The sequence below is a fragment of the Chiloscyllium plagiosum genome, chromosome 2 (assembly GCF_004010195.1).
Source record: "Chiloscyllium plagiosum isolate BGI_BamShark_2017 chromosome 2, ASM401019v2, whole genome shotgun sequence".
Taxonomy (NCBI): Eukaryota; Metazoa; Chordata; class Chondrichthyes; order Orectolobiformes; family Hemiscylliidae; genus Chiloscyllium; species Chiloscyllium plagiosum.
In genome coordinates this window covers 111,673,362-111,698,417 of record NC_057711.1, presented here as the reverse complement: position 1 = coordinate 111,698,417, position 25,056 = coordinate 111,673,362, and the positions used below count along the sequence as shown (strand labels likewise).

General features: G+C 41.7%; 1 protein-coding gene across 5 annotated transcripts in view; it reads right to left on the bottom strand.

Annotated features, from left to right (window-relative positions):
- LOC122562700 (ints3 and nabp interacting protein) overlaps positions 1 to 24,840 on the bottom strand; it is a 40,064-nt gene extending 15,224 nt beyond the window's left edge. For 2 of the 5 annotated variants that reach the window (XM_043715800.1, XM_043715817.1), the window contains exons 1-2: positions 24,726 to 24,840; positions 20,680 to 20,724 (exon numbers count right to left, since the gene is read on the bottom strand). In XM_043715800.1, coding sequence (XP_043571735.1) covers positions 20,680 to 20,717 — 38 coding nt within the window. In that variant the 5' untranslated portion in view covers positions 20,718 to 20,724; positions 24,726 to 24,840. Of the gene's footprint in view, positions 1 to 20,679; positions 20,725 to 24,298; positions 24,565 to 24,725 lie in introns of those variants that run through there. The other 3 variants (XM_043715790.1, XM_043715809.1, XM_043715827.1) reach the window with 3 other exon arrangements.
- Positions 24,841 to 25,056: the final 216 nt, after the last annotated feature.

Sequence of the window (25,056 nt, the reverse complement as noted above, 5' to 3'; positions counted from 1 at the left end):
AGGAGAAACTTCTTCACCCAGTGAGTGGTGGCTGTGTGGAATGCTCTGCCACAGAGGGCAGTGGAGGCCCACTCTCTGGATTCATTTAAGAAGGAGTTGGATAGAGCTCTCAAAGATAGTGGAATCAAGGGTTATGGAGATAAGGCAGGAACAGGATACTGATTAGGAATGATCAGCCATGATTATATTGAATGGCGGTGCAGGCCCGAAGGGCTGAATGGCCTTCTCCTGCACCTATTGTCTATTGTCAATCATGGCTGATAGGTTTTTTTAACTCCATTTTCCTGCTTTCTCCCCGTAACCTTTGATTCCCTTGGCGATCAAGAACTTCTCTATCTCTGTCTTAAATATACTCAATGACCTGACCTCCACAGCCTTCTGTGGCAATGAATTCCACAGATTCACCACTCTCTGGCTAAAGAAGTTTCTCCTGATCTCTGTTCTAACTGGTCTTCACTTTAATCTTAAGGCTGTGTCCTCAGGTCCTTGTCCCTCCTGCCAGTGGAAACATCTTTCCAATGTCTACTCTGTCCAGGCCATTAATTATTCTGAAAATTTCAACAGATCCCCCCTCATCCTTCTAAACTCCATCGAATATAGTCCCAGACTCCTCGAATATTCCTCATATGCTAAGCCTTTCAATCCTAGGATCATTTGTATGGACCTGCTCCTGGGCCAGTACCTCTTTCCTGAGGTATGGGGTCCAAAATTGCTCACAATACCGAAAATGTGGTCTGACCAGACCCTCATAGCCTCAGAAGTACATCCCTGCTTAAATTCTAGTCCTCTCAAGATAATTGACAACATTGCCTTCCTAACTACTGACTGAACCTGCAAGTTTACCTGAAGAGAAACCTGGATGAAGACTCCCAAGCCCCTCTGTACTTAAGACTTCTGAATTGTTTCCTGATTTAGAAAATAGTCCATGCCTCTATTCTTCCTCCCAAATTGCACAACCTCACACTTTCCCATGTTGTATTTCATCTGCCACTTCTTTGCCCACTTTCCTAACTGGTCTAAATTTTTCTGCAACCTCCCCGCCTCCTCAATAGTACCTGCCCTGCTACCTATCTTTGTATCATCTGCAAACCTAGCCAGAATGTCATCAGTTCCTTCATCCAGATCATTAATGTATAAAGTTAAAAGTTGTGGTCCCTACACCGATCCTTGTGGAACACCACTAGTGACCTGCTTCCATCCTGAAAAGGATCCTCTTATCTCCACTCTCTGCCTTCTATCAGACAACCAATCTTCAATTCATGGCCTCTAACTTACTCAGCAGTCTCCTGTGTGGCACCTTATCAGAAGCCTTCTGGAAGTCCAGATAGATAACATCTATTGACTGTTCTTGGACTAACCTGCTCATTACTCTGCAAAGAATTCAGGAGAACAAGGATCAGCCAATAAATGAGTTAATATGTGGTAGATGAAATTTACTGCAAAGAAAGGGGCGGCATGCTGCTGAGTGGTTAGCACTGCTGCCTCACAACACCCCAAGCAACTGTCTGTGTGGAGTTTGCACACTCTCCCAGTGTCTGTGTGTGTTTCCTCCAGGTGCTCCAGTTTCCTCCCACAATCCAAAGACGAGGTTAGGTGAATTGGCCATGCTAAATTGCCCATAGTGTTAGGTGTGTTAGTCAGAGGTAAATATAGAGTAGGGGAATGGCTCCAGGTGGGTTATTCTTCAGAGGGTTGGTGTGGACTTGTTTGGGGCAAAGGGCCTGTTCCCATACTGTAGGGAATCTAATCTAAAAAATTGAATTGATACATTTTGATACAAACAAAAAGGAGAGTAATACGAGACAAAGGATACAAGCCTAACGGGGCATGGGACCAGGTGAACCAAAGTGAGTGTGCAGTAGGCACTGAAGATGACTGGACAGCTTAAGAAAGTGGTTAATAAATAATGAGAATCTGTTCTCTCATTTCGCTTCAATAAATAGCAGAATAGACTGCAAGCAAAAGTGCTATAGTGAACCTTTATAAAACAAGAGAGGGCTCAGAAAATATTTAGAGAAAAATTAAAGGGAAGAAGAACATCAGGTAGGTGGATGGATTGGAGAATCTTAGCTGTTTTTCTTGGAAAAAGCTGGGAAGAGATTTGACAGTAGTGTTCAAAATCACAAGAGTATGACACAGAGTAATGCCATTCCCATTGGTGAAAGACGACACTGATTTAAGTTTTTCAAAGGAACACAGTGAGTTGTTGGCATCTGGAATGTTAAGACTATGATGGAGATAAATTTAATGTTAGCTTTCAAAAGGGAACTGGACAATTAACAGATGAAAGAAGTCTTCTAGTGCTATGTGGTGGGGTGTGAATGGGCAATCTAAGTTGTTCTTGCAGAGCGGAACATTTTTGCAGTCAGGATGGCCTAGTACCACTGAATTTTACCAAGAGTGCAATGATTGCTATGTACCAGTCACAACCGGACAGCTGAAAGCATTTCACAGCCAATGAAGCACATATGAAGTGTAGTCACTGTTGTATGAAGCAATTTGTGCCTTACAGATTCCTCCGGTCAGCAGTGTGATGATCAGATCATCTGTTTTTTATTGTTGGTTAGGGGATAAACACTGGCCAGAATATCATGGATAACTATCTCATACAGTCAGAGATGTACAACACTGAAACAGATCCTTTGGTCCAGCTTGTCCATGCTGACCAGATATCCTAAATTAATCCAGTCTCACCTATTCATAGGTACTTGAACATCACCAAATTTTAGTTGCTGCACCATTGATGGCTGAGTCTTCAACTCTGGAATTCCTTCCTTAAACACTCTCCCGCTCCCCCTCCCCCCCAACCTCTCTCTCCCTCTTCCTCCAAAATGCACCAAAAAACAGACCACACTTTTAGCCATCTTCCCTAATAATGCCTTGTACGTCAAAAGTGAAATTTCATTTTAAAGCATTCCTGTGAATCATCATGGGAAATAATTTTTTAAGAAAGGAGTACATAGATACAAGTTGTTGTTTACTTAACAATTGAAGATGAATCAAACACCAGAAAGGTTGCAGTGGTAAGATTTATACACAAATTGATTGGATTAAAGGCTTACAGCACCATTCAGCCACACTTTGGCAGATGCAATGGATTAAAGACAGCCTTTAATTGACAAGTCCTAACACACAATGGTGATAGATAATGTGCAAACATTGCAACAGTAAATTACTATAATGTTACTTTGCTAAGATAACTATACAAGGGCAAGGAACCACTTTTTACAATGTAATCAAACAGTCTAACAGAGGCACAGGGCTTACTTGGGTGTCTCTCAGCTCTGAAATCATTCCACCCCTTTTAATAAGTAAAATTGCTGAAACAAAACTGAAGGAAAAAATACACAGTCCTGCCTACTGCAGGCAAACTGGTGTCACTGTGATAAACTTGAGACTTTTACCAGTGGCTGGTAAAATCAAAAATACTTAAGAAATGGAGTTAAGAAATTTAGACCAAAATTATATAAATAGAAAATCATGTACTGAAAATAGATGGTACTCAGCTTTATAGATTTATTTTTCATTGCAAAACTAATTCTGCATCTCAGCAAGTCTATTTTTGTATATTTGATTTCAGCTGTCATTAGGCAGCTCTGTTTGAATTTACACAGGATACAGACTTTTCTGGATAACAAAACTGTCATTCACAGCCAGACAATTTTCTACTCAGCTGCAGACAGAAAATAAATTACTACCCCTTTCAATATGCCATTTAATTTAGTATTTGAGACTTTTGTTTTTTTTCATTTGAAGCTAGGCCTTAAATTCCATTTTATAGCAATAATTCAAATTTATTTTAAACATGCACCAGGACAGACAAATCCACAAATGGGCACAGGTACGTTATTCAGAACGAAAGTTTTGTACACAAATGAAAAATGGGAGCAAAACCAAACTGGAAAGGATTTTTTAAAAAAGATAAATGCACTCAATAGTTTCCAAAGAATTTAAGGATGCAAATACATTTGAACCAATGCCTACAATAATTTGTGGTGCTACATAAAATGGCAAGTTATCCGCTGAGCATTCTAATCCGGTATAACAGTGTCATAAAAGGGACAATACATGTACAAATACATACGTGAAAATTGTGCATAGACTATGCAATTCTCTGTCATACATAAGATGTTACATTCATATTTGCAAACTCATATTCATATTCTAGCTAAAGAAAATGCTCCTTACACCATATGCAAAGGAACCGTGCACGTGCAGAAAAGAGCATAACTGAAATGCGGTTAAGCAGACAGGGGAGCGGAGGTATCAACAGGCATAATTTTAGATTAATCATTCATTATCCTTTTAGTAGCCATCTTGGTTTCTCACTGTTGCTTTGAGACATCTGGTGGTCACGGAAAGCACCATATGAATACAACTCTTTTTTTAAAAAAATCAAATCTACAGGAAATACCAGTTTTAACATAAAACCTGACAGAATAAAACTAAATATAAAGGAGGAAAGGAAATAAACAATACATTTATAATTGTTGACAAACCCCAGTGTTTTTCATTGCTGGACTGTGTGTGTTTTTTATTTTCAAATGCACAGTATGACAAGGTGTGAAGGTAAGAGTTTCCCTAGAATTGAGCTGAACCTTACACCTGGAGAAATGTTCGATAGAACAACCAACTCTGAAGAGTTAGATGCCAGATGGACCTGGCTGATGCTATTAACTTTCTGATGATTTCTCCTTCTGGTCAACATGCCCCAAGAAATTCCCTTTCACCCTATCTAATTTTTTACCTCTATTCTTTTTTTGTCTTATCAATAAGTCTTCACTCACTACTATCCATGATTCTAGTGATATACTCTGTTCCTTTTCCAATTTCAGGTTCTCTAGTTTCTAATGATCTCTTTTTAATATTTGATATTCAGCCTCTCAACATTCCTTCATTCTTCATGAAGAAAGGTCTTCTCTGGTTCTTTTTATTTGTTCATGGATATGTATATTGTTGGCTGTGCCTGCCTTTGTTGCAGATCTTTAATGGAGAGAAGACTTTTCCTTAAACAGTGGCTCAATCATATCCAATCTATCCCAGTCTTCATTACCTGGCAGATTGATTCTCATTTTGACTGACCTTTTGTAACTCCACTTACCTCTATTAAATGAATTATATCACTAAAGGATGGTTATGCAAGTCTTCTTACAGAATACAAGTTTTTGCTTCAGTCCATGCTGTCCTTTTCCTCAGTCACTGTGACAGCTGTTTCAGCATTATCACCTGGCAAATGGGACTAGATTGGGTTGGGATATCAGATTGGCATGGACAAGTTGAATCAAAGGGTCCATTTCCGTGCTGTACATCTCTGTGACTCAGCCTCTCACTCAGAATATTATTCTATCCTATTTATAGGAACTATTCTTCCAATATTGACCCATCCTTCATCTTTATAAAGTCCAATAAGGTCCACTTCAGGTGATTCTTCCCACCCTTTGGTCTTGGCACAAACATCCACTGGGAATGTGGTCAAGCGATCACAGCCCCAAAATTGGATATTCTAAACTGACCCAGAGCCAGAGAAATCAGGCCTGACAGAAAATTGGCCAAACTAAACTAAATGGGAGCAAAGTTAAAAATCACACAACACCAGGTTATAGTCCAACAGGTTTAATCGGAAGCACACTAGCTTTCGGAGCGACGCTCCTTCATCAGATGATAGTGGAAGACTCGATCGTAACACAGAATTTATAGCAAAAATTTGCAGTGTGATGTAACTGAAATTATACATTGAAAAATTGATTGTCTGTTAAGCCTTTCATCTGTTAGAATACAGTGATAGTTTCACTTCTTTCACGTGTAAATCATAAAACCTTTTTTTTTAAAGTTGCATTCTCGGGTTAGCTGTTAACAATGGTGATTAGCTGTTATCAATGTGCGATTTTTAACTTTGTACACCCCAGTCCAACACCAGCATCTCCAAATCATAAATGGGAGCAGTTGACCTAGTGGCATTATCTCTCGACTGTTAATTCAGAGGGCCAGGTAATGTCCTGGGGAACTGGGTTTGTGCCCTGACATGACAGATGAAGAATATAAATTTTAAGAAATCTGGTATTAAGAGTCTAATGATGAATCCATTGTCAATTGTTGGAAAACATCCTTCTCATTCACAAATCTTCTTTAGTCAGCAATACCCTCATCCTGCAAATGAGTAAGAAAAACAGCTGCCGTCGGTAACAGAGAACAGTGGTAGCCCAGGTTGAAGAGGTCATAAAGGTTCGGGGAAACCAGTTACAACCAGCCAAGGTTGTGTATTGGAAGCATATCAGTCAGACTTTCTAGCACCTTGACTTCTAGCCAGTGCCTGAGGACATGCAATTATACCATAGTAACAATGAAAGGTGTCAGTGTGACCTCATTTGATGCTTTGAACAACCCACTGGCCAAAGGTCACAGTGCAGAGTGAGGGAAGTTTTAAAAAAAATCACACCAGGAAGTCACCCACTCAGTGAAGACTCATTGCGGAAGACTATGCGGCAACCTAAGATGACTCAGGAGAAGATCCATCTTGACCTAAGAGACCCACCTTCATGGAAGAAAGCCAGCCCTACGTCAGACGGGAAGGAGATTCCAACATCCCAGCTCAAACATCTGGATCATTACGAGTAATATCCTTTCTCAGATGGATTGAACGCGATAGAGTGTAAATATTGTGGGAATTTGGGAACTGCTCATATGGCATTTTTAATAAGGAATATTTTCGATTAGATTCTCTACAGTGTGGTAACAGGCCCTTCGGCCCAACAAATCCAGACCAACCCTCCGAAGAGTAACCCACCCAGACCCATTTCTCTCTGACTAATGCATCTAACACTGCGGGCAATTTAGCAAGGCTAATTTACCGGACCTGCACATCTTTGGACTGTGGGAGGAAACCGGAGTACCCAGAGGAAACCCATGCAGACACGAGGAGAATGTGCAAACTCCACACAGACAGTCACCCAAGAATGGAATCAAACCTGGGTCCCTGGTGCTGTGAGGCAACAGTGCTAACCACTGAGCCACCATGCCACCCCTTTTATTTTGTTAATAAAATCAATTGAACTACAATTCAAATTGTGTCCCTTTGTCCACCTTTGTTCAGAAGAAGTAAGGATATCTGTTCTTCGTGTCAATGGATCAGTGGAAATAAGGTGATAACATTTGTTCACTTGTGGAATGTGTGGCAGTACTTCCTTTTGACCCCGAAGACAGGAAGCTGTGCCTATTTTACAGTTGGATGTTGAATAACTAAATTTCTGGTTTATATTGAAGACTCTTAACAAACGCATACCCAATAGGAAAAGAACTTGTAATTTAATAAGCTGAGTGGAACATGCACGTAACAGAACAATCGTGATACATTTTCATGTATACCACACTAAGCAGATTTGAACTTATGAAGCTCAGCTCCCTAATCTTGACTTTTCTGGAATGTGAATGTCTCATTACCCTTACAAGCTAGAAAAACACAAAGGCTGAAACTGAGATAGTAAGAAAGTTGACAGATGTTCATTCGCGAGAGAGGGAGTGACAGGACGGAAGCTGATGGAATGGTTAACTCTTTGTGGTCTGATTTGAATGTATACTTGCTTGTCATGGATTGAATGTTTGTGTGTTGTTGACTGGAGCTCGAGATCCGGGAATGTTACAAATTTGATTTGCATTTTGGGAATCTAAGATGATTTTTTTAAAAAACAGCCATGTAGTAAAACAATAGTACTGGGCATGTTAGCTGAGCGAGGTTACCTTATAACCTTTGCCACATAGTTTAGACTTATCTCTCGTTATGATGTACTGTTAAAAGGGAAGCTCTGGCTTGATCAGGGTGTCCAACTTTCATGTGCATGTAACTTAATTAGTCAAGTGTGCTCAGACTGGTCAATTAGTTTCTATTCCTCTCCAAACTTTTGCCATTTTATTGCTGCTTATCTGATCAAGGACATGTGGTTTTTTTGTAATCTCAGTACCAATTTCTGTATAAAGACAGCTTGTTTGCAGCAATAAGGGGAGTAGCCTGAGAGAGCTCTTAGGGGTAAGAGCTGATGCCGCTATTCTGCTAATGGTTTTAAAACCTTAGCTCAAGCCTGGCTTGTAGGTATCTATGTTAAAGTCTAACATGGATGCCATTGGTAATAAAATAAAGGTATTAACTTAAACTAAACTGTAAGAGTTTTATATTCCAGACTATCACAGAGTACAATCTCTGGGACGAACCAAGAGAGGCTTACAGGTCAAGTCCATTAGGGATTCCCAGAGCTGCCTTGAGTAGGTACTTTAACGACAGCCCAAAAAGGTTGTGGACGAGCTGACTGAGAAATACAAAAACCTACCGCCTGCACTCAGAGTTATGCACCAGCAAGACAAAGAAAACAGTTCATGCTATGGGCGATGTAAAATGCCATCGTGAGATTGAAAAATTCAAGTCGCAACTTTCCGTGCAAAGGGGAATGATGTGGTCATTTGAGACAACAGAATCAAATGGGGACAACTATAATCGGATAGACTGAGAGGAAATGGAAGAAACGCCAAAAGTGGTGAAGATTGGGGACCCCCACCTCCCTTTCTGGAGGCAGTAGATCCTTCAGCATCCTGAGGATCCCATACTGCCTTGACGAATCCACTGACCACAACCTGTTAGGATGGCCACAACAATAACTCAATTACTTACACAACCCTGTTTACAGAGCCGCGATTGGTAGACAGTAAAAAAAACCATACAATTGACCATAAGAGAAAGGAAGGGAATTTGGCCATTCAGCTCACCCAGTCTACTCTGCCATTTGATCACAGCTGATATATTTTTCAAGTGCATTCTCCAGCCTTCTCTCTATAACCCTTGATCATCTTACTAATCAAGAACCTATCTCTGTCTTAAGTACAATCAATGACTTGGCCTCCACTTCTCCAGCAATGAGTTCCACACAATATCTGACTGATCAAATTCCTTCTCACCTCGGTTCCAAAGAGTCGTCCCTTAAATCTGAGGCTGTGCCCTTGGGTCCTCGTCTCTCCTACTAGTGTAGATATTTTCTCCATGTCCACTCTCAGTATTCTGTTAAGTTTCAATGAGATCTCCCCTCATCATCTGAACTCCATTTGAGTACAGATCCAGAGTTGTCAACCAATCCTCTTATGACAAGCCCTTCAACCCTGGAATCATTCTTGGAAACCTTTTCTGGACCCTCCCCAATGCCAATACATTGTTCCTTAGATATGGGACTGCTCAACAATATTCCAAATGTGGACTGACTAGACCCTGGTACAGCCTCAGTAACACACCTCTGCTCTTGTATTCAACCCCCCCCTTGAAATGAATGCTAACATTTCAGTTGCCTTAACTGCCAAATGAACCTGCACATTAACCTCAAGAGAATCCTGCACTAGGACTCCCAAATCCCCTTGAGCTTCAGATTTCAAAAGCCATTCCTCATTTAGAAAATGGTCTACAACTCTATTCTTCATCCCAACATGCATGACCTCACACTTTCCCACTGTATTTCATCTGTCACTTCTTGGTCTATTCTCCTATCCTGTCCAAGTTCTACTGGATCTCCTCCAATTCCTCAGCACTACCTGTCCCTCCACCGGTCTTTGTGCTTTCTGCAAACATTGCAACAATGCCCTCAGTTCCTTCACCCAGATCATTAATGCATAACATATATAATTGCGATCTCAACACTGAACCCTATAGAACTCCACTAGTCACAGACTGCCATCCTGAAAAAGACCCCTTGATCCCACACTCTGCATTCTGTCAGACAGCCAATCCTCTATCCATGCCAGCACCTTGCCACTAACATAGGGGCTCTTATTTAGCAGCCTCCTGTGAGGCATCTTGTCACATGCCTTCTGGAATTCCAAATAGATCATTTCCACTGACTGTCCTTTAACTTGCTCATTACTTCCTTAAAAGAATTCGAACAGATTTGTCAGACATTACCTCCACTTGACGAAGCTATGCTGACTCGACCTATTTTAACCATGCACTTCCAAGTACACATCCTTAAAAATGGACTCTAAAATCTTAAGAACAACCAAGGTTAGGTTAATCAGCGTATAGTTGTCTTCTGTCTCTCTACGTCCTTAAACAGGAATGTTGCATTAGTCACTTCCCAGTGCTCTGGCACCCTCCCTGACTCCAGAGACTATTGGAAAATCACCGTCAATGCCTCTACAATCTTCTCAGCTATCTTCTTCAGAACTCTAGGGGGCAGTCCATCCAGTCCGGGTGATTTACCCACCTACAGAACTTTCATCTTCCCCAACACCTTGTCCTCAGTGGTGGCCACTACACTCACCTCTGCCCCAACTCTCAAAATTCTGGTATGCTGTTAATGATTTTCACTATGAAAACTGATGCAAAGTGACTATTCAGTTCCTCTGCCATTTCTTTGTTTCCCATTACTACTTCTCCAGCCTCTTTTTCCAGTCGTCCAATGTCCACTCCTGCCGCTCTCTTACCTTTTAGATATCAAAAAAAAAACTCTTGCAATCTTCTTTTATATTACTAACTAGCTTAATCTCATATTTCATCTTCTCCCCTCACTTACTGCTTTTATAGTAATCCTCTGCTGGTTTCAAATCCTCTGACTTCCCACTACTCTTTAGCATATTATATATTTTCTCTTTTGCTTTTATGCTGTTCCTGACTTCCCTTGTCAGACATAATTGCCTCATGATTCTTCTTAGCATGATTCTTCTTCCCTGCGAAGGACTTCTGCGCTGCCTTTCTGAATTACCTGCAGAAACTCCTGCCAATGCTGCTGCACTGTCAGCCATGTTAGGCTCCTCTTTCAATAGACTCTGACCAGCTTCTTCTTTATGTCTTTGGAGTTACCTTTACCCAAGAATAATACCATTACATATTATTAAGGCATCTGCCTCTCAAACTGCAGGGTGATTTACATCATAATATGGTCACTGCCCCCGTGATTCCTTCACTTTAAACTCCTGAACCATATCTGCCTCTTTACACGTCAAATCCAGAATTGCCCGTCCCCCGGTGGGGAATAACCCATCTTGTGGACATTCCATAAACTCCTTTCCTTGAGATCCACGACCAAGCTGATTTTCCCAGTCCACCTGCACATTGAGGTTCCCCCACAACTATTCATCATGTGGAGGTGCTGGTGTTGGGCAAAGTTAAAAATTCCACACCAGGTTATAGTCCAACATATTTATTTGCAAGTACAAGCTTTCATAGTGTGGCTCCTTTGTCAAGTAGCTACCTAACAAAGCAGCAATGCTCCGATAGCTTATACTACCATATATATGTGTTGGACTAGAATTTGGTGTTGTGGGATTTCTAAGTTTGCCCACAATTATTGTAATAGTGCCTTTCTTAGCTCTTGAATTATTTTCTACTGCTAGAAGGCCTGTACATAACTTCCATCAGGGTCTTCTAACTTTGCAGTTCCTCAACTCTTTAACTGATTCTATGCCTTGGTGCCTCAATAACACTTCTTGCTATCAATTTAATTTCTTATTAACAAGGCAAACCCAACCCACTGCCTATCCTTTTGACAGGATGCATATCCTTGGGTATTTAGTTCCCAGCCTTGATCCCCTGCAACCATGTCCCTGTGATACCCAAATATCTGCCGGTTTCAACCTGCACGACAAGGTCATTTACCTTGTTTTGTATACTGCATGCATTTCAGTACAACATCCTCAGTCCTGTGTTGACTTCGTCCCTTCACAGTGTCTGAAGTGAGATTCCTGACTCAGAGCTGTTCTCGACAGCACCACCAAAGGCTTCTCCACAGGCCCAACAATGTCAAGGAGGTAAAATTAACATCAACGTGCCCAGATCCTGCAATTCATTCTGCCTCATCCAGTTAGAATGTGGGAGGACGGGAGCCACAGGCCATGAAAACAGCAATCCTAATTGCTGTAGGAGCCAGTAGGGGAAACCCAATGGAGTGATTAAATAAGTGTAGACAGTGAAAAGAACAGCACCCACTGCACTTGCCAGGTACCTGTGGACACAGTTTGCAGAAACCTTCAGTAATCTAGATCGGACTGTGCTGACACCGCAAAACAGGGCAAACTGGACCCAAACACTGGTCTTGCACTGAGGCAGCAAGGAAAGCTTGTCAAAATTTTGATTGCACATACAAAATAGTGGGTGATCAGGCGGATGGCTTGGGTTTGGGTGAAAGAGATTCATGGGTCAGAGCAGCCCAAATTAGGCAAAACACACCCAGGTAAAATTCTAAACCCCAGAACTCTATGGAAAAATGAAGGGCTGACCAAAACAAGGGGAGTTATTATCGCAGCCATCCACCTTCACATGCCCATCCCACAGTCAGACAGAGAGAGAGAAAGAGAGAGAGAGAGAGAGAGAGAGAGAGAGAGAGAGAGATCAGCTGCAGGGAGATCAGAGGCAGCAGCTGCCACTGCAAGGGAAATGCTACAATTGTGTTGCACAGGTCACTTCACAAGACACTGCAGGTTACCCAGGCACTTAGCATGCTACAGGAGTCAGGCTCAAGAACCTGGACTGGGATTGCAAGCATACAAATTTTCCAGCCAGGAACATTCCTGATTCCCACGTATTCAGATCCCTACTGGTGGTGGACGAGGCCAATTTTTCCTGTCTCGAATTTTGCTAGATACAGGAAATACTGGTTGGTACCACATGAATCAGTGAAAGGACTATGGAGCCAAAAGCAGCAGCCAATTCCACATGCTTCCGGGGAAACAGGAGAAGGGGGTGGGGTGCGGTGGGGGCTGACTCTAACTTGAGTCTTGATCCATACCCCACAGAGTCATTGATTCAGACCCAATCCAAATTCCTGATCTCGACCCAGAACCAACCCCAGTTACTGATCCATACCAAGATCCTACTATCCCTCCTGAGGCCTCAACCACAGCTGGCATTACCAATTCTGCCAGTAGAGAAGGGACTTGGCACCCAGAGCACTGAAGTGAAAGGGACGCTTCGAGACAGTCCGCCCAAGAAGATGGAGACAATCCCTTTGTGAAGGCAGTCATTCTGACGCTCTCACTGAGACTCAAGTTTCGCCCAGCCAGAGCTCTCCCAGCTAAGCTGGTGACACAATTCACACCTCCACCTCTTTCCCTCAATCCATTACATCCTAACCATCATGCTCCACCAGGAGATCATTGTTCACCTTGGTCGTACAGGGCTACAGCACCATAAAGTATTATAGAGAGCCATCATCACCATTTTTGTCTTTTGGGTCATCTTCATCCTTTGGTCATTTCTTATCATCTCATTTTCGACTTATTCAAATCAAAGACCATTTTTTATTTCATCGTTTATATCAGACGGTGCCACTGCAACCATCAGTTTCCGACCTCTCGTTTTTGATAAACAGATGTTAAGCCTGAAGTGAGGTCCGACACACAGAATTGACTGACAAAAAGGGAATTGACAGAATTTGATAAATGCTAATTTTGGCAGAGTGTGGGCCACGACGGAGTTAGAAGAATCTTCACAGGTGAAGGGTACCAGCTGGATTGTCAGGACGTGACTTTGGGAAGCACTAATGGGGCAAGAATACACATGTCCCGGCTATATATGGTTTGCCCCACTAGAGGCAGGCCAAGGTGAGGATTGTATTTGTGGGTTCATCCAAATAAATCCATAACATTTGGGTGCAGCAATTAGTGGGTCGTGCACAAGACACACGGAAGCTCCGATTATTGCTACCCAAGTACAGACACCACAAGTGACCAGTGATGTTTTTCCGCAAACGGATATACAGAAATAGGAGGTTTGGCTAATGGGCCAGACAAAGGGCTGGAAATTGGACAGTGATGCACTGAGAACATCTTTGGGTGGGGGGGAATGCACTCTAAATGGTTCTAAAACACACAGGAAAAACCCTGTACGAAAACATACACCATGAATTGGCACTGGTGGGTATTCGATACATCTGGAACCCAGCTGCCAAAGTGGTTCCCTTCCCAACTTCAGAAATTACACTTGTTTTTGACCCGTTAGCTATTAGGACCAAGAACAGGGATTAACACAAAGGGGACCAATCGACAGGGCACAGTAAAAGAAATAAATTGAAAGATTTGGCAACAGCTTATGAAGCAGCAGTGTCCACAGACAATATCCTCAATTTGGCAAATTTGGATAATAAGGTCAAACTTTTAAACCAGCAAGTTAAACATACCTTGGATAAAATTAATCTGAACAGTTGGCAAGATGATGAGGGGGGGAAAATAAAAGAAAATAAGAGATCAACGCCTGGTATCAGGGATAGAAGGATACACCAGGACCATAAATGAGATCACTCAAGGAAAGATAGATGATGACAGTAGACAGCAGACTATGACCCTGTGTAGCATCTATCCCAATGGATAATTGAACAGTTCAGGGAGATGCTTGAGCTGGCGAAACAAGGACAAGTCCCATCTTGGAACAGGGATGAGCAGATTGAACACTTGTTCCATGGGAAGAGACACCCCAATATTTCAAATTGTCAATTATGGTAACACCCCTGAAACATCCACTACTCTCCTGTTCCTTGGATGCTGCCTACCCTGCTGTGCTTTTCCAGCGCCACCATTTTCGACTCTGACTCTCTAGCACCTGCAGTCCTCACTTTCTCCTAATGATGGCAACTAACCAAGCTCTAGTTTAACAATAATTGTAAGGGGACCCCAGGAGAGGTCATAGGCAAGGGACTGGAAATCTGAATGTAACACTCAATCAAAATGGGTTATAAGTTTTAGAGGTGGAAAATGTCAACATTATTCGACCGGGTGTATGGTTAGAATACAATGACATCCTTTCCTATGCTGTTAAGAAAGAGGGAAGGCTCTGGACAAATGTCAGTCAACAAAAGTAGTATTTGCAAGCTCCTACTCCACATATTCAAATGAACACGCCTTCTGTGTTTTTCGGACATGTTCTACATTGTACTGCAGCATTTCAAAGCCTGACCACAGACATCATCAGGGTAGCATATGGGGGAAGGGAGAAGTCTACCTCAGATCTTTGATAAGACACTATCAGTATGGGACCTTCAAATGTAACATCCAATGTAACAACCACTCTTAGTATTAGGCTACACATATCATACAGGGTAGGCCTAATTGAGCTCACAGATGTCCATAGGAACAGTGAGACCTTGGTCAATGTCAGTGATGAACTCAGACAAACTTTAGGGGATTATTGGGAGAAATACAACATTGGCAATGAACTCCTACAGGAAAAATTACAGCAGGTCATCACAGAATTTCTAGAGTGTGGAAGCAGGTAATTTGGCCCATCAAGTCAACACTGACCCCTTTGAAGAGCATTCCACCCAATTTGATACCCAATCCTATTCCTGTAACTCTGCATTCCTCACAGGTAATCCACCTCGCCTGCATATTCCTGGACACTATGGGCAATTCACCATGACCAATCCACCTAACCTGTACATCTTTGGATTGTAAATGAATCCAGAGGAAACCCACACAGACAAGAAGAACATGCAAACTCTGCAGTACCTTTTTAGCTTCTTTAAGTTTTGTGCATGTTAAATTATCCTATAGAAATGTCAAACTAAAGAATCACAGAATTATTACAGCACAGGAGGGGGCCATTGGCCTGCACTAGTTCTTCCATCAAGTATTATAATCTCCATTTTCTTCAGTGCCCCACCTCCCCTAAACCCTTGCAGAACGTTTCTGTACAAATAATTGTTCAAAGCACACTTGAATGCTCAATTGGACATGCCCCAACCAATCTTCCCAGTTGTGCATTCCACACTTAACTATTCAGAGTGAAAACGATGTTTCTACCTGTATTCATTGAGTGGGGGAAAAAAGTTTTTTCTTCTGGAGGATTGGAGGCTGATGGGTGACCTTATAGAGGTTTATAAAATCATGAGGAGTATGAATAGGGTGAATAGCGAAGGTCTCTTCCCCAGCATTGGAGAGTCCAAAACTAGAGGGCATAGGTTTAAGGGGAGTGGGGGGAAAAGATTTAAGAGGGACCTGAGGGGCTACATTTTCAGGCAAATGGTGATGGGTGTATGGAACGAACTGCCAGAGGTGGGTTCAATTACAACATTTAAAGGCAGCTGGCTGGTTATACAAATAGGAAGCGTTTAGAGGGGTAGGGGCTAAATGCTGGCAAATGGGACGAGCTCAGTTTCGCATAAACCACATCATCCGACGACATTTCCACCACTTCCAAACGGACCCTACCACCAGGGATATATTTCCCTCCCCACCCATTTCCGCAAAGACCGTTCCCTCCGTGACTACCTGGTCAGGTCCACGCCCCCCAACAGCCCACCCTCCCCTGCCACCGCAGGAATTGCAAAACCTGCACCCACACCTCCTCCCTCACCTCCACCCAAGGCCCCAAAGGAGCCTTCCACATCCAAAGTTTTACCTGCACATCCACCAATATCATTTATTGTATCCGTTGCTCCTGATGCAGTCTCCTCTACATTGGGGAGAGTGGATACCTCCTAGCAGAACGCTTTAGGGAACATCTCCGGGACAACCACACCAAACAACCCCAACGCCCCATGGCCCAACATTTCAACTCCCCCTCCCATTCTGCCGAGGACATGCAGGTCCTGGGCCTCCTCCACCACCGCTCCCTCACCACCCAACGCCTAGAGGAAGAACGCCTCATCTTTCACCTCGGAACACTTCAACCCCATGGCATCAATGTGGATTTAACCAGTTTCCTCATTTCCCCTTCCCCCACCTCAAGCTCAACATCGCCCTCATGACCTGTCCTACCTGCCTTTCTACCTATCCCCTCCACCCTCCTCTCTGACCTATCACCTTCATCCCCACCGCCATTCAACTATTGTGCTCAATGCTACTTTCTCCCCACCCCCCTCATTCATCTCTCCACTCTGCAGACACCCTGCCTCTATTCCTGTTGAAGGGCTTTTGCCCGAAACATCGATTTTCCTGCTCCTCGGATGCTGCCTGACCTGCTGTGCTTTTCCAGCACCGCTCTAATCCAGCATCTGGTTTCCAGCATCTTCAGTCCTTGTTTTTAACCTCGATCAGTTTAGTATATCTGGTCAGCATGGACGAGCTAGACCGAAGGGTCTGTTGCCATACTGTATAAATCCATGTCCACACAGACAGTTGCCCGAAGGTGGAAGTGAACCCAGGTTCCTGGCGCTGTGAGGCAGCAGTGAGCCACTGTGCCACCTCCAGATACAACTGACAAACACACACAAATCTTCTGCTACTGTTATTCAGTGGATGCAGCAAATTTGAAAGGGTATCAGAGAAATCAAAGTGATTAATTAGTTGGACTGGGAGTCAAATGTGCAGGTACATCTCCTAGCACACCTAGTTGTGTTGTTCATCCTGTTTACTTTGATCTACCTCACTGCCCTCACTCAAATTTGTCCACTGGAAGAAGGAACTTGTCTACAAACAACTATGAGCGCTTGGGAGTAAGAAACCTGCTTTCACATTCTAGGGACTCTATGATGAAAGGACTACATTAATTATTGTATGGCACGGGTTTTCTCTATCAAGTGTTGCTAATCACCAAGGAGGCTTGAAAGGCAAGCCAGTGTATGTAAATAGTATATAAATTAAGAATCAACTGCTAAGTTATTTGTATATAGTACTCTTAATTCTATTGATCTGCGCAAGGAAGATAGTTAGCGCATAGGGTATTGTCTACATACAATGGGAAACAACAGTTACATAGGGAGTTAAGGTGTCTGTGACTTTATTAAGTGCCTGCATGTGTGGTCTGAGCCTGTGATCCCATTCTTCCCAGACACAAAGAAAATGGTTTCATAACTAAATGTGCCAAGATGGCAAATTTCTAATCCAGCTCACTGATTAAATTGAAGGCTGGGTAGTTCACACAAGGGGCAACTCAGAAGGCAAGACACCCTCAAAGATTTTCTACTTGTCTATTACCACATATCTTCAGGACAGCATCAGTTGTGTTTGGTACAGAGAGTGGAATGAAAAAAAATCTTTCCAATCAATTAATACAAATGCCTTTTTAAAATGTGTAGCTACTTTTATTTTCTTTTGAGTGCTGGAAGGGAAGAGGAGTTTAATGAGACTGATGAAATTGACTTGTCCTTGCTTCTTGCGGTAACCATGGTAACCCACCTGTCAGATCTTTTTGGTAGAGTCTCCAATTGCTCCAATCTGAGGGCAATTGGAACCAAAGATGGGGAAGCAAGGAAGTGGCCTTGAAAAACCACCAGGCTGTCCTTACCTCAATGCCACCCCTTTTCCTTTTATGGTGCAGTGGTAGTGTCCCTACCTTTTAGCCAGGAGGTTCCAGTTTAAAATCTGTAATAACATTTCTGACCAGATTATTTACAATGAAAGCTCTCTACAACACAGGGCAAACAGACATTGTTGAATTAAATGTGTTTCAGTCAACTGTTGACACTTTATATTTGTTTATTGCTTAAGGTTAATGCTAATCAGTGATAACGGCTCAAAATTGTCACGATATTGGTATTACCATAAACACAATACAGTCCATAGGTTTTTAAAAAGTAAAGTTAATTTTATCACGAACACTAATAATGTGTTTTTTTTACACAAAAATTACTCCAACCTTAATAAATTCCTGTCACTGAACAAGAAGAAAGAAAACAGCTTTATATAAACACTAACACTGAATTGAAGACCAATTTGTTCAACTGCTTATCACAAAAAGAGAATCTCATTAGCCTAAATACATCTTCATATTTCCCACTAAGTGCGAGAGAAGAACATCACCACTTACTGAAAATTCTGGTATACAATATGAACACACATGAAAGCCTATTATTCCTCTGCAATGCACAGCAATACAGATCTCCATCTAGCTTCCAGCACAATAAAGGAAGAAACAAAAGAATATATTTTTATAGCACTCTTCATGCTTTCAGGCACTCAAAAGATTAACCAATGAAGTTCTTTTGAAGCAATTACTATTTGCAATGCATAGAAATGCAGTTAGCGAACATGAGTACAAAGGAAACCTAATCCAAATCCAGACAAGAACAGAGGTGACAAAACCTGCCAGCCTTACAATCTGTATGTACTTTGAAAGACTACAGCTTGGACTACATTTCAATACTGGCTAATCGTTAGACAAGTTACCTTGTAAAGCTTTAAACTTTATACTGTAAGCAACTTGTGAATTCCAGTAACTTTATGATTCATTGTATGTTTACTAAAACGTGTTTGCCATATGTAGCAAGGCAATTCATTTTGCGCAAAACGACACACAATAATGTGACTGTAATAAGATGTTGAGGTGAAGGTGGGTGATAGTGAACAAGTTTAGTAGAATCATGAAAGGGACAGAGGCAAAATAATCCAAGGAAAAACAGAATTTCCTTGGACTAGGCGTACTTTTGTTCTTAAAAAACATAAAATCTTCACCTCGAAGAAAGGACTTGCAACATTTAAAATAATATGAAACAAAAAGAAATGTTGAATAGTACAGACAGGAAGAAGCCATTCAATATGTATCAATTATGGAGTCATACAGCATGGAAACAGACCCTATGGTCCAACAAGTCCATGCTGACCACGTTCCCAAAGCAAACTAGTCTCATATGCCCACATTTGACCCATATCCCTCTAAATTTTTCCTGTTCACATAATCATCCAAATGTCTTTAAAATGTTCTAACTGTATTACCATTTCCGCTAGCAGCTCATTCCACACACGAACCAGTATAAAAAAGCTGCTCCTCACGTCCTTTTTAAATCTTTCTCCTCTCACCTTAAAAATATGCCCCTGGTTTTGAAATCCCCCACCCTGGGAAAAAGACCCTTGTATTCACCTGATCGACTCACAGATATGTACAGCACGGAAACAGACCCTTTGGTTCAATTAGTCCATGCCTCTCATGATTTTATAAATCTTACTACGATCACCCCTAATCTCCTATGGTCCAGTGAATAAAAGGTCCAGCCTATCTTTAGAATTCAAACCTTCCATTCCCGGCAACATCCTGGTAAATATTTTATGACGCCTCTTCAAAAGATATAATTGTGTATTTTCTTTTGAAAGTAATCTGGTCAGTCTCACTTATTGGCTTTGTCCACCTTTGCCATCACTTTAAATCTGTTTCTTTTGACGATCAACCCTGGAAACAGGCGATTTTTTTATTTATTCTATCTAAACCCTTCAATATGTTAAAGCATCTCAATCAAATAGTCCCTTACCCTTCTCTGTTAGGAGAACAATCAGGCAGAATCACACTTCTTGTGTTTTATATAGATATAGCAGTACTCATAGCTTTTTTACTCTATAATAGGGTTGACCTATGATGAGAGGCTGAATAAGCTCTCTGGATTTGACAAAAATGAGTAGTGATCTCACGGAAACATTCAAGGTTATGAAGGGGCTTGACACCCAGACATTATTTCCACTGGCTGTGGAATCTAGAACAAGGGGGTCCAGTTTCAGGATAGTTTGATCATTTAGGAATGAGACGAGAAGAATTTTTTTCACTCGGAGGATTGTGAAACTTTGGAATTTTCTACTTTAGAGAGTTTTAAACTTGCAATTATTGGATATATTTAAAACCAAAGAGTCTTAAGGAATATGGGGAACAGGTGAGAAAGTGGAGCTGAAGCTCAGGATTAGCAATGATCATGATCGACAGACCACAGTCCACTCTTATTCCGACATCACAGTCTTATGCGCTAACCTTTTAAAACTTTAAGACATTTGTTTTGACAAAAAGTAAGCCCCATCTCTTACCTGGTGCTGGAGGGTTTGTTGTCATTTCTGTTGAACATCCAAACTCTATACAAAAAAGGAGAAAAAAAAAGTGTTAACTAATTACCAAAAACAAATATTTGAAATGGAGTGCCAACTGAGAGGAAAGAAATGTGGAATCAACTGCAATGTACTCCTTTCCTGCTCAAAATCAACCACAGATGACACTGAATGCACAGGTCATGCAGAAAATTTCCTAAAACGTGCAGATTTGGTGGATTAGCGATGGAAAATGCAGGGTCACAGGGACAGGGTTGGAGGGTGGGATGCTTTCCAAAGGGTTAGTATATACTTGATGGGCCAAATGGCCTGCTTCCACAATGTAAGGATTCTGTGCTTCTACGAATTTAAGTTGTGGCAGTAAATCAATACAGCTGCATTGTCCCATTTTTACCTCTGTAGTTATAACATTGCTTTCAAAGATTTAACAACCAAGCAATAAACCGTCTAGCAGAAAATGAAAGGAAACTTCAGCACTGGTACTTCAGAGTAAGTTTTGGGCCCTCTTGTGGCGCAGACGTAGTGTACCTATTAAGTTTGAAAATCTGCAAACAAACTTGAAAACAAAGAGTCCTGTTTTTTCAAAGCCATCACTTGTTTATAACCAACCTGAAGCTTAGATGCAACTAACAATCCCATGGACATTAAAGAAAAGTGTACATTTATATACTGCCTTTCATGAGCTCGGACATCACAAACCAGTTTAATGCTGTGGGATTGTATGTTATGCAGTTGCTCATTTCAGTATGGAAAGTTCTTAAAAACAGCAAGAGAAAATTCAAAAAAAAGTAATGATGTTGCTTTAGGAGTAGCTATTGCCTTGTATAGATTAGATTACTTGTATAATGGGGAGAACTGCCAGGTTCTTCATTAACATGGAATTTTTTACATCCCTAATTTTAGGTAGACAAGAAATCTTGATACCTTTTCAGTTTCACAATGTACGATCAGCAACAGCACCACAGATGAACTTACAAGTTTAATTCACCCGTGACACTGACACAGACTTAGTGGTTTCCAGAACAATAAAGAGTGGCTATTATATTTGTAGGATCACACACACTCTACTCGTGACCTGATACAAGTAGCAAACTGGTAAAAAGGAAAATTTAGGTGGTGCTGTTTTTAGTCCTGCGCTCACTTTCAATGTTCCGAGTTAACATTTGATAATACTTCCCAATTTAAATAGTGTCGTAATTTCTGACCGGGTATCATAGTTACGCACATTTACAATGTGCACAGCACCCAATTCCATTTATTACATACAAGTATAAGAGATTTCAGGGAAAGAAATTTACAAGAACAAACAGAAAGACAGTTAAGCCATCTCGTGCAATTTAATGACATGGTCTTCTAAGCACATAATTTCTTCAAATCACTTTCCAATTGAGGTTTCCAGATGCTAAGATGTAGAACAATTCCAGATGAAACTATAATACAAATTAGAGTGCCGAACTTATATCTTGATGGAGCTATCAATGTTGATTGGCAAATAATTAAGACATTTGAGTTAGAGTATTGGAGACTGGTTGCCAAAGCAAAATATTGCAAATGCCAGAAATCTGAAGGAAAAACAGAAAGCGCTGGAAATGTTCAGCAGGTCAGGCAACATCTGCAGAGAGAACAGTTAACATTTAAAGTTAAACACAATTTCATATGGAAAAAACAAGAACTGTAGAAATGCAAACTAGCACCTTGCTTGTGAAACTCCAAACTTGAAAGAACTTGATCAGAAGCAAGCAAACTTATAAAGAAAATTAAATTTGGATCTACAGAACCTGGACCAATCGTTAGCTTTGAGTCTCAGCTTGATAGTTTTTCAAAATTTCGTCAAGGTATTAATGTGTAAGGCAAAAGAGGGATATGGAGTTAGGTCACAGTTCAGCTATGATCTGAAGGGTGAAGGGTCTTTTGGATGATGCAGCTGGTCTACATCGAGTGGGATCTTACTTCCACACTTATTAAAAAGTGATTTTAGAATAGGACATGTTCACTGTAAGGTTCTATATTTAACTCTGCCACTTTATTTATATTTCCTGGACATAGCCTTAAGAAGATTTTTTGAAAATTCACTCAGGGTACTGGAATCACAAACAGTGCCAGTATCATCAATCATCCCTAGTGCAGCTGGATTGGGAAATTCAAGTTAAGATGGTGCATCAATTGGAGGGGAGCAACATCAGCTTCTTGTGTTCTTCTAGGCGGTGGTGGCCAAAATTTGGGAGGTGCTGTGAAAAAGTCCTTAGTGAGACTTTGCTAAATATTTAGTCAGATTTTTGATTTATAATAAAATCATGGGTTATGGGGACTGCAGATAGAAACATAGAGCTAAGATCACAATCCAATCTGCCATGATTTCATTGAACAATAGAGCATTCTTATGGGCTGAAAGATCATTGCTTGCGCTTAAAACTTATGAAAGCGGATACATCAAATAGTCAAGAGATTCTCTAACCACCAGTCTGCACAACACGCCACCTCATGATTCACCTTTATACAGATAAGTCAAACATAACCTGTGGAAAATATAACAGCAACACTCAGTGATATGGTGTCACCATACAGCATGGAAACAGACCCTTCAGCCCAACTTGTTGGTGCTGATCAGGCATCCCATTCTGACCCAGTCCCATCTGCCAACATTTGGCCCATACCCCTCTAAACCTTTCCTATTCATATCTTTGAAATGTTGTAATTGTACACGTCTCCACCACTTCGATTAACAGCTCGTTCCATACATGCACCACCCTCTACATGAAAAAGGTTACCCCTCAGATCCTTTTAAAATTTTTCCTCTTTTTAAACCAATGCCCTCTAGCTTTAGATATTAAAGGGTTAATTTGCTCTGCTGACCTGCAGGAAATTGGATGTCCCAGGCTAGGGTGGTATGTCTCTGTCTTACAGGTAGAATGTAAGGAATTTACATTCCCATCTCTTGCTATTCAGAGCCATTTGCATTATCATCCCCTATTCAGAATCGATAAGATCACTGTTAAAAATCTGACTACACCGTACAGTTACAAAAAAACAACTTACAACATATCTAGCCATTAAGGGATAGTTTACATTATATTGTTTCTGGAGATGATCAAGTCACTGCACTGTGTCTTGAGTGGCATGTGACTGTGTGGGAGTGGCTGGGGATTATCTTGTGGGCATTACTGACTGTGATGGAAAGATTTTGTATCAAAGAAGGACTGTTCCTTTGTTCAGAGAGATCTTTGACATGGCTCTGCAAGCCGTGCAAAGCGTGTTAAGGGTTCCTCCAGAAAGTTTATACCTGCTTAATAAAATTTTGGTTGCTCTCAGAAGTTGGTGTGTTGCAGCTGCAACAAGTGCATAAGAATCTCAAGAAAAATAACCTAACATTAGACAGCCCAACCTAGGGAAAAAATCTTTGCTATTCTCCTTATCCATAGTCGTCATGATTTTATAAATCTCTACAAGGTCACCCGTCATCCTCCGACACTCCGACTTCTGTTATCTAAAGAGTGCAATCCTAACAAATTAACAAACAGCAAAACTTTCCTGCCAGCAGTCTGCGCAAGAACAAATTATTATACCGTTTACAAAAGGAAAGCAAATTGCAAGTTAAACTTACAACAGAATCCGTGCTGTTTGCAACTGGCAAAAGCTCAACAGTGAACGAGCAGCCAAAAGTGATGTTCAGTAAAAGAAGACATGCGTGGGCAAGTATAAAAGCAAAGAGACTGACCCATGGTGGAGTTGGGAAGATGCTGCTAGGCCCTGCTGTCACTGAGCTCAGGCGGGGAGAGCAGCATTCGAGAGGGATCCGGGACGGCTGACGTCACAACGCGAGGCGCCGGCGGGGACAAGGGGCGGAGACATTTGCGTCACCGCGTTCCCAGGGGTGGAGAGAATTGCGTCAGCGCGTCGAGAAAGCGAGGCTTCCCTCCTCCGAGAGAGAGAGAGCAAGCCTGAGGCTAATTCAAGGAGGGGACAAATAACCACAAAGTTAACCGGCTGCCTCGCCCGCCGTCTTCCTCACGTATACTACATAGACCTACCGAGTGACTCCTCTCTATGTCCGAGTTCTTTTTGTCCGATTTATTGTTTATCTCCTGTCATTCGGCCAAAGATGATTTGAAAATGACCAGGCCGCCCGCCCGTTGGGCAGCCTCCTTGACGCTCGCACGCGACATGCCCCGGATGCGGCGCACTGACGTCACCGGATCGCTTCGCGCAGGCGCGGAGCTATCAGCTGGAGAGGATTGGGGCTTCAAAATTGCAAGATAGGGAGAAGGAGCTGCACTTTGGCGATTGTTTCCATTGAATCTCACGGAGTTACCAACCCTTTAAGAGTGTCCTGGTGTCTACATATTTTATGCATTAACCTAG